Source organism: Acinonyx jubatus, chromosome D1 (assembly GCF_027475565.1).
Source record: "Acinonyx jubatus isolate Ajub_Pintada_27869175 chromosome D1, VMU_Ajub_asm_v1.0, whole genome shotgun sequence".
Lineage (NCBI taxonomy): Eukaryota > Metazoa > Chordata > Mammalia > Carnivora > Felidae > Acinonyx > Acinonyx jubatus.
In genome coordinates this window covers 103,712,408-103,723,427 of record NC_069390.1, presented here as the reverse complement: position 1 = coordinate 103,723,427, position 11,020 = coordinate 103,712,408, and the positions used below count along the sequence as shown (strand labels likewise).

The following is an 11,020-nucleotide window of genomic DNA, read 5'->3' as shown; positions in this document are numbered from 1 at the left end:
GTTTTAAAGATGATTCCAACCTCCTAGTATTTTCTTTTTTTTCCCCATTTTTTTCTTTTTTTTTTCTTTTTTTTTGTTTTGTTTTTTGTTTTTTGTTTTTCTACTTCAGAGAAAACCTTTGGAAAATAAAATATATTGTGGTAGAAACTTTCATGAATATTTCACTCTCAGTTTCTCCATTTTGCTGAGATAACTAAAATGAAAAATTAAAATAGGTCCTAAAAATTTAATAACTCCTATAGCATGGTTTTATTAAATTAATTGTGTATCAGTTCTTATATATGTAGGATGACTGAAAAGATGGTCACCATTTGATGTTAATAATGGTAGTTTCTGGCTGGATGGTAGGGATTTTTTTTTCTTGGCGCATTTTGTTTTGTTTTTGTGCTTAGCTTGAATTTTTTTTATCAAGTTTTTTTATTTTAAATTAGCTTGAATCCTTATAATGAGCAGCTGTCACTGTTATGAAAGTCGTAATTAAGTCTATTAAGAGTTTTAGAAATGGATGAAAATTTTTGAAAGACACGCAAGCAAGGGAATTTTGTATCTTAAAGAGTAATCTTAAAACAAGCTCCCAATGGCCTTGTGAAATAGAGCAGTGATGGCAGGTAACAAAATGGAACCAGGAGATTCTATCATGAGGCTCACACTTTGCCAAGTGAAGTTCTATTTGTTTTAATGGCTAATGAAGAAACATAAACTTTCGAAGCTTTCTTGCAAAAAAACCCAAAAACAAAAAGAAAAAAAAAATCAAAAACCAAAAACAAAAAACTGAACTAGCAAGTTATTAAAAACATAGTACGTTTATTTAAACCGTTACTTTTCATAATTCACTGAATCTCATCACAGGTCACTATCTTCATTCCATTACCTTACTGAGTACATACATTTGTGTTACATAAAACTTCACATAAAATTAAGAGTTAAAAGTATAGCTAAGAACACTGTTATGATCTGCACTAGAGGATTTGCCATTATGCCACTCTAGTCCCTGAGATGGTTATTTTTTCTGTTTCATGGGCCTCTCAATTTTAGACTCCCTTTTGTTATAGAGAAAATGAAGCCGCTCCTCTGAGCTCTATCCCTCAAGTGCCCGACCACTGCATTATCGGTTAGTGTTGACCCAGTGGTACCTGTCTACCCGGTAGATAGCAGCAGGCCTCTGACGCTTATGATTTTTATGCAATGCATAAGCATTTCCTAGGAGGCCCATACGGCCATCTGCCATATTCTTTTTGCGGGAGACATGGAACCAAGATTGAAAGGACTGTTTAAAGTTTTCAACCTGAAAAAAAAAAAAAAGTATCAAAGTAGGTAAAAATACTTAAAAACACATCTTCAAATTTGTGTATATTCTTGGGTTCTCCTCTACCCCACCCTCCCTCTCTGGCTTAACACCGAACTGCCTAATCGGGATCTTTTGGGCTAAGGTCTAGATATATCCATTTTCAACATCCCAAATAACCAATACAGATGTTTTACAGATCACACTCCTAAAGTACGTTGCTCTACCAAGTATATAGCTGACTACAGATCTGATCCCTAGGTGGAAGGAAATCTTTCTAAGCATAAGAATAGAATTAAGGGCATCTATTTCAATATATGATTTTAAACTTTTACACATATAGAACTATACAATAAACTATCATTTACAAACTACACAAGCTATAGAAAAATTATTTGCCAGTAATATGAAAAGGGGTTAAAATATTTCTAACCTTTGAAGAGCCTATAATAATACATTAAGACCTCAAATAATTCGTGAGGAGAAGATTCGTATGCTAATAAGTACCCAAAACATTTGGGCACATGGAGATTTGTTTTTTAATGTTACTTAAAGTAACCGTGTCTAGAACAGGTAGCATCTTTAGTAAATTATTTTTAAGTAAGAATAACCAATTTTAGGAAAAATGATACAAGAGACACTTTCATTACATAGAGCTAGTTAGACTACAAATAAACAAAACCTTTAGATGCTACTTTGGCATATATTCCGAACAGGGTAATGTCCGTATGACCCAGTAACTCCATGTCTGAGAATCAAATCTCCACACTAACTTAAGATACAGTCATCTCTACAAGTTATCAACTTTTTTTTGCATCATGAAAATGTGGAAATAATCCAGATGAGTGCCAGTAATTGATCGGTTAAATTACAAGGGAAAAAAATGCCAAGATGTTATTTCAATTGTTCTAATGTTACAACAGAAGTGATTAATTTCAGCAAACGTACAAACAAGTATATACATACAGTGTCAGTCAAGATTCTGTCTAGAGTAATGTTTTTCAAATTGTGGGTTGCAACCATTTTTGAGTCATGAAATCAATTTAGGTGGTTGAAATCAATTTAGTAGAAAATATTGGGGACATTATGCCAAGTAAGGGTAAGTATTATTTCTTTAAACCTATTTCCAACATATAAATATGCTTACCTTTCTGTGGGTTGTGGTTAAATATATATAGATATATATATATGTAGTATGTATATATAATATATATAATATTAATATATTTGTGTTTGATATATATTTAATTAATCTAATATGTATTTAAATTATGTATTTTTTTAGAACAACTGTTCTCATGGTGAGATTACAGACCTTTGACCATTTCTTAATATTCCAAATTTTCTACAAGTGGTAGGTTATTTTCTACTAGCAAGAAAGTCTGCTAATTTTCATATTTAATTATGAAGGAATTTGGATTAAAGGAAACTTCTGTTCAAATAATATGGAGAAACAGTCCTATGTAACTCCTGAGGACTCCACCAAGTAAAGAAACTACACAAAGAAGAAAAAAATTTTCCTAGAATGTTAATAATGTCATTTTAATCTTTACGGTTTTGTTTCTGTTTTCCATTTGTTTCTTTTACAGTGAACAAATTCTTTTCAGAATTAGGACAGAAAAAAAAAAGCATCGAGAACTGGACCACACTTCACCTGATAAATACTCTTTGGATTGCTGACTTTAGGAATGATCTGCGGTTCTTTGTTACAACTTTCTTCATCAGAGGAAATGCCAGAGGCATAGTCTAATGTAGCTCGATTAACAGCACAGCTGACCTGTTGGGAAAGCTCCCATTCGTCCCATCTGCCTTTAAAAGAAGCAATTGTAAATGGATGATTTTTCTCACCGTACCTAAGTAGGAAAAGAAGATTTCTTTATTAAGGATTCAAAAATCCAAGTTTTTTTTTCATTTCTAACCTTTTCTGCAGACCGCTCAACCAATCTGCAAAAAGTTATTTTAAGAAACAAATTGAAATGGCTTGACAGCAAAGCAAATTGCAAGACACTGTGACCTTCAGCTTCCACGGGGTAGCAATTAGTGAGGGTATTCTTGGTGAATTTCTCTGACAAAGAAAAACTAGTCTCTTTTGATTCAACTAATGAACTGAGTTCCAATTCCTCTGCCCCCTTGATATTGCCTGTAATACTTAGGCCTTACAGTCTATAGTTGGCAATACAGTGCAGTGATTGAAGTCAAATTTCAAATACAGGAAAACCTTAGTTTGCGAGCATAATTCGTTCCGGAAACACACTTGTAATCCAAAGCACTTGTATAGCAAAGAGAATTTCAAGAACCATTGGCCCAGTTATGATCATGTGACATTAGGCATCACATACTACTCGTATTGCAAGATATCACTCATATCAAGTTAAAATTTATTAGAAATGTTTGCTGGTCTTGGACAACACTCGCAGAACAAGTTACTCACAATCCAAGGTTTGACTGTACTGTGTAAAGTCTCTGTGCTTCCACTGTGTCCACTCCTACTGGAAGTCTGTGCTAAGCAAGTTTGCATCTGAAACCTTAACCAGCCAGGGCCCTCACCGCTAATGCAGGGCTTTAGTGGATCATCTCTCACCAAGGTGCACAGAACTGACTCTATAACCCATGATTCCAGGGATCACAGAGCACACCGCCTCCAGTGCGATTACTCACCTACAGCACACTTCAAAGGGATCTACCCATATGGTCATCTCCTTTGGAAGTCCCAGGTGAGAAAAATCCACGTTACTTTCAGCACAAGCCCTTTCTAGAATGGGATCTTTATCCTGACTATTATTTATCCTGATACACCTTTAGAAAGCAAGGAAAGGGAAACAAACACTTGGTGACAGGCCCCTTAGTAGACGGGAATCATGTGGTGGGCCAACTGCTCTCATACCGCTGACCCCCACCCTGTCCCTCCACGGCTTTCCGAGTAGAACCATCAACATCAGCTACTCACAACGTTACATCACTAAGTCACGCAATTAGTTTTGCCGAATGTCCTCTGCCGATCTTTCACGGTAAACACAAGTCAGAGATAGTTTAATCCACCCCACGTAAGGGGGGTTGCACTACAGTTTTCAACGACGTTGAAATTGTATAGTTTTCTCTATGCACTGCCACCTGCTGCATTTCTTCCAAGCCCAAGCTCAAATAAATTTGAGGCCATAAAGCTTTTGTTACTCGTAGACCGCCAACAGAATCACTGCCAATGGTTATTGCTTGCTCGTTAGTTCCCCTTGTCATCCTATATGCCAGCTCTCACCTGAACGCTTGCCCTTTAGAAGGGCAGTCGGCGTGCCAGTGACTTCTGTAGGTTTCAAACAAGATGGTCGTCAGCTTTTCTGCAAAGTCTTCTATTTTCTGTTTACTCAGTTTATCATGTTTTTTCACCAATCTTGTGACAAAGAAAACGGCTGTTGCAATTTCATCTCTCATGATTCAAGAGAAAGGAGGAGGACTGCAACCATTCAAAGGAAGTGAGAATAAATGAACTAGAAACAGGATCAAGCTTACAATCAACATGTAATTGCCACTTGGAAGTTTTATATACCTGAAACATAGAAATCATTTGCTGGTTCTTCGTCAACTGAATAAGCGTGTCAGTAGGGCCCACTACCAAAACAGCCATGAACACCAATTCCTCAATTAGCCAGTTTTTAATGTTTTCAAAGAAAAAAAACCCCACTTTTTAAAACTTTAATATACTTAAGAAACAAATAAAACACCAGTATGCAACTTAAGTTAAAAAAAAAAAAAAAAGTCTGGATACGGGACAGTAAATTATACCCGAGCACCCCTTTTTAAAAAGGTATTTACAGAAAGCAGAACATTTCAGGGTATAGTAGTTCTAAAATGTGACTCTCAGGTTGCATGCTTTAAGTAAAAGTTAAGGTTAATCAAACATACACTATATTTGCCAGAAAAGGTGCTTTAGCCCCAACAACAACAACAACAAAAATAAAAGTGGGCCACAGGTAGAAAACACTCTCCCCCACACCTGTTTTGTTAGTTTTAGGCTGAAGTTTATATAAGCCTGGGTCAAAAGCCTGACAGGTGTTTAACCTTACACAGGCGCTTTCCTTTAGGTTAATTAGATAGCTTCTTCCAGGTCCCCCTCAGATTGCTCCCTGGTAGATGTAGAATGAGTTCTTTAAAATGGTCAAAGATTTCCACCTGGATTTGTCTCTTCTGTCTTGCTATTAAAATCTTATCTCTTATGACACAGATTGAGAATCAAGCCTTCCCCTTCCATATCCTAACATCCTACATCCCAATACTTTTGTCTCTAATTGTAACTGTCAACATATTAAAGAATTTTGCCTTGGATCTTTTCTGAAACGGAAGGCAACTTTCTCTGAACAATCATTATGTTGACTATGCTCATTTTTTTACTAAAATGTTTATTTGTCAAATAAGTGGAAGAGATCTTGGAGTTTATCCAGTCTCCCTGGTTCTCAAAGTGTACTTCACTGACCACCTCATTTGGAGCCACTGGGTTGTTTGTTAAAAATGCAGATTTGTGGCCCTTTCCCCAGGTCTACTGAATTGATACTTCTGTAGGTGAGGTCTGAGAATCTGTAATTCACAAACTCTTTCAGGTGATTCTTATACCCGCTAAAATTTAAGGACCGCCTCACCTGACATAGAGGTCATTCAGGCTATTCATCAATGACAAAGAATTCGTTCTCTTACAAGGAAGCCCTTTTCATTTCTAGAAACCTGCAAATACCAGGCAGTACCTCCTCCCTCCTAAGGGAAGCCCTAGCTCTTCCCTCTGGAACCACTGACTGTATCTAACTTTCCATCACATGCAGACGCTTCAAACCTTAGCTATTCCATCCCTCCTGAGTCTTCTCTCTTGCACAGCCAACCTCGACTTTTTAACAGTTCTTCCCATAGACACGTTACTCAGACACTTCATGCTCGGCCCTCCCCTGTGGATGAATGAGTTTCAGGCATGTCAGTAATGCTCGTTTAGAGTGTGGAGCCTGGAATGACACACAATGGCCCAGGTAAGCTCTGCCATCACAGATTATAGTGGGACTGTCTCCACCCTTACTACAAATACTGTATTTCTAGAACACAGCCTTGGGTGGCATTCACCTTGTTGGCAGCGATATCCCACCGCTGCCTCGTGCTGAACTTGCAAGTAGTCTTTCACTAGTGCTGTTGGGGTTTTTTTGTTTGTTTGTTTGTTTGTTTGTTTACATCTTTCCCTTTCTGCATAGCATAATGTTGAAGAATATGGGCTTTGGAGTTAGACCTGGGTGTGAGTTGCAACTTAACGACTCACTGTCTTTGTAACCTGGAGGAGCTTTCTTACCTCCTGAACAGGTTCTGATCTACGAAATGGGAGGGATAAGAGTGACCCCCCCCCCCCCGCCCCAGGGTTGTTAACAAGATTGCAATCAATAACACTTCAAAGCACCCAGTCCAGAGCCTGCCTAGCAGTTGTTACAGGAAGGCAGAGCAGTTAAGAAACTAGGGGGACCTGGGTGGCTCAGTGAGTTAAGTGTCTGACTTGGGCTCAGGTTCATGGGTTAGAGCCCATGGGTTCATGGGTTCTCTGGTTCATGGGTTAGAGCCCTGCAGGGGACTCTCTGCCGTGAGCACAGAGCCGGCTTCAGATCCTCTGTCCTCTCTCTCTCTCTCTCCCTCCCTCCCTCAAAAATAAACATTAAAAAAAGAAAAAAAAAAAAAAAAGAAAGAAATCAGCTGTAAAATCAAGCTTTGGGATTGAATCCCAGCCCATCTTTAACCAGAAATTTAGGGAAGTTTCTCAATCTCTCTCATCTTCAAAATCTCATCTGTGAAAAAGGGGGTAAAAAGTGTACCCAAGGCTTTGGAATCAGGCTTCCAGATCTAGAACACTTTGTAGCGTTGTTATGAGAATTAAGTATAAGATGCCTCAAAGAGCACCAAGTTCTCAGTAAATGATCTGTAAACGATAGATATTACTACTATTGCCTTATGAGCTTCTTGTCAAGATTAAATTATAAAATTATATGAAGTATCCAGTAGAACACCCGGCTTATAGTAAGTGCTCAAAAAGTGGTAGCCTTTCTTATTAATAAATAATAACTTTATATTTATTTTCTTAGAAGTCTTTCCTGGGGCACCTGGGTGGCTCAGTTAAGTGTCCAACTCCAGCTCAGGTCATGATCTCACAATTCATGAGTTCAAGCCCCGACTCGGGCTCTATGCTGACAACTGAGAGTCTGCAGCCTGCTTTGGATTCTGTGTTTCCCTCTCTCTCTGTCCCTCCCCTACTCGTGCTCTTATCTCTGTTTCTCAAAAGTAAATAAACAATAACAAAAAATTTTTTAAGTCTTTCTGATGCTTTACGGATTAAATGACAACTGCATATTGCAGTTTACCTATCATATTTCATTGTGTTAAATCTAGAACATCACTATAAGGAATCAAGATTATTTGTGACCCTAATCTTGTCATTCAGTGAATTCTCTCATCATTTTGACTACCTGCTATTTGTAAATTTGACAAGAATGTGTCTTGTTACTAACAAGTTGAATGGAATAAAGATCAAGCAAAGTGCTTTGACAAAATCCAAGGGACTCTAGAACACATTGGAATATATTCTAGAGAGAGCTGGATGGATACACATTTTTTATAGTATTTTTTTAATGTTTATTTATTTTGGAGACAGAGAGAGAGACAGACAGCGTGTGAGAGGGGGAGGTGCATAGAGAAAGGGAGACACAGAATCCAAAGCAGGCTCCAGGCTCTGAGCTGTCAGCACAGAGCCCGACACGGGGCTCAAACCCACGGACCACGAGATCATGACCTGAGCCAAAGTCGGAGGCCCAACTGACGGAGCCACCCAGGCGCCCCAGGATATACATTTTTAAATGTCATTCTGCAGCCTGTTTACAGTAATATTAGTATTACTCTTTTGAAATTTTACATAGAAAAAGAATAGAATAGAGACATATAAACATTTGCTATTGTTATGAACTAAGATTTTTAACGTAAGGAAAAAGGATAAAAGTGTAAAATCAAGGAAATTAAGAAAAATCCTATGTTACATTTGAAATGGTAATAGTAACATAAACTTGAGGGTTTTTCCCCCCCAAAATTTGTATGTTAATTCTGTCCTACTGAAAGGCCTAGAATCAACAAACAATCCCATGGCTCATTTTGTGGTCTCTAAATACCATTTCTCACTTAAAAAAACAAACGAACAAACCCTTAGCACACCAGCTGATTCCAGTTCGAGTTCAGGAAATCTATTAGATGAGCCTAGAAAGTATTTTACCAGAAAGCAAGAAAGCTACACAAAACTAGCGGGTCATGTCAACAGATACAAGGGCCTACATGAAGGGCTCCCAGTGGCCAAAGAGAAGTCATTCTGGACACTCTAACAGATACCGAGGCCCTTCAACCAGTTCCCCTCTTCAGCGTCAACACCATCCTCTCCCAACTGCTGGAACTATCAGATGCTCATGGCTCATAGCTGTGTCTCTCACTGGAACTTACTCTCGGAAACTACCTCGCAGAAAAGATATCCTCCCCTCCTCTGCAAGGGGCCACCTGCAGCCATTGATGGGATAATGTGGGGATACGAAAACCTGGCCCCCTTGCAATTCTGAAGAGCCGTCCCATCTCTAGAGCTCCCCATAAAATAGGCTGAGTCCTCAGTTGCAAGTGTATCACTAGTCCGCCTCTCCCTCTCTCCGTCCTATGTTTCCAATTCCCTTGCAGGTGTATCTCTCAAGAGAACTCCCTAAGAAACCTTCTGCATGTAGTCCCCCCGTCTCAGAGTCTGTTTCTAATAGAGGAAGCCAATCTGAGACAGATGTTTTAAGGAAATAGACTCTACAGTAGAATTTTGGAAATGAATTACTCCCCTGTTGGCTGGGGTAAAAACTTCATCGTTAGTGGTAGTGGGCACGCTGGAGTGGTATAACTTAAAACGGTCACCAGTGACGAACTGAGATGAAATATCGATACTATTATTGGAAACACAGATAGGATTGCACCGGCTAGGGTAATATCTTTGATGCTTAGGAGGTATGAGAAATGATAATATAAGGACAATGGAAATGGTCCCTGAGCACCTGCAAGTAATGATGTGATTCAATAAGGCTAGTTCAACTAGCATTTAATTATCTACTCTATGCCCAGAACATGTAAAAATAAAATTAAGTTGCAACCAGGACCTTAATGATCTTTCTTTTTCATAGCATCTTATTGATTTCGGCTTCCCGTGGCATATTTCTTATTCCCCTTACTCAATTGCAGGGTTGGCAAACTGTTGCACTTTGGAATCGCCTTAATATCTTTTAAAAATACTGATGCCCGACTCCTCCCCCCAGAGATTCTGATTTAAGGGGGATAGAGTACAACCAGGACATCAGGACTTTTAAAAGCTTCCGCAAATGATTCTTATATGCAGCACAGGTAGAAGCACATTAAGAGAGAGAGCTCCTAGCTATTAAGATTTCCCATTTATTTTATACTCTTGATTGCTTCACAATGCCTTAAGGTTAACACAGATTATTATCACAGTTTTGCATCATTTCTTCTCATCTTTTCTAGGCTTTGTTGGGATTTGCAAAGGTTAATTTTTTTTTTAATTTATGTTAGAAGTAAAAAAAATTGAAAACCAGGACAACTACTCATATTGCTGAAATAAAATTTACGTTAAAACTAAAGGCACAATATGCATTAACATATCCTCCATTTTTTCCTTTTCAAATGGTTTAGTGTTTGCATTTAAAATACTAAAATGGTGCCAGGTGTTTAATCATTCTTTGATTATTTCACCTTCCCGGATGCCACACTGCTGTACTGCATTTTGAGCTGGTGAAACACATTAGCTGATGAGGCTTTGAACCCTCCCTAGCATTATTTTCTGAAACAGGCCCAGGCAGGCCTTAATGTTATGAATAGAACAGCAGAATAACAATGTACTTAGAGTTCAGAAAGAACAAATAGAAACTAAACATCATGCAACACTTCCTTCAGTTACTTGTTTATGATGATTTTAAACACCTTATTTAAATCACCTCCTATACATAATGACATCTATACCTTCTATTGTAATTCATATTCAATCCATGACTATTTACTGACCATCTACTACATATTAGATGCTGCTCAGTGCCATGGGGTTAAAAAAAAATTCAACGGGGGCGCCTGAGTGGCTCAGTCGGTTGAGCATCTGACTTGGGCTCAGGTCATGATGTCACAGTTGGTGGGTTTGAGCCCCGCGTCGGGCTCCGTGCTGACAGCTCAGAGCCTGGAGCCTGCTTCGGATTCTGTGTCTCCCACTCTCTGCCCCTCCCCCACTCACACTCTCTCAAAAATGAATAAATGTTAAAAAAAAATTTTTTTTAATTCAATTTTCTTTTCAAGAGGCTTATAATCTGGAGAAGGAAATCAGATATGTATACAAGTGACTATTTGGATGCAACCTTTTGAGAAATGGGATAGTCAAAAATCACTCCAAGTTTCCAGCATTAGTAACCAAGACAATAATGTTACCACTGCAATAACTGAGTTCAGCAGAAGAGCTGGGGTCAGAAGAACAGTGCTCGGTTCAGATTGAGTGCTCTGTTTTCCATGGCAATTAAACACGCAGGGAGTAATAATGCTCAATGGCAGGATATTAGAATTTAGCAGAAGGTTGAGACTGGGCCAGCCTAAACCAACCTCATATATTTTCTTAATGTTTATTTATTTTTGAGAGAGAGACAAACAGCTTGAGTGGGCAAGGGGCGG

The 11,020-nt window shown here is 38.4% G+C and overlaps 1 protein-coding gene across 1 annotated transcript; it reads right to left on the bottom strand.

Annotated features, from left to right (window-relative positions):
- Positions 1-829: 829 nt before the first annotated feature.
- Positions 830-6,913, bottom strand: BTG4 (BTG anti-proliferation factor 4). The gene is made up of 4 exons (XM_027036378.2): positions 4,539-6,913; positions 3,944-4,081; positions 2,940-3,138; positions 830-1,285 (listed from the first exon to the last, which is right to left on the bottom strand). Exons 1-4 carry the CDS (start codon positions 4,709-4,711, stop codon positions 1,106-1,108), a joined length of 690 nt encoding a protein of 229 aa, XP_026892179.2. The 5' UTR covers positions 4,712-6,913; the 3' UTR covers positions 830-1,105.
- Positions 6,914-11,020: the final 4,107 nt, after the last annotated feature.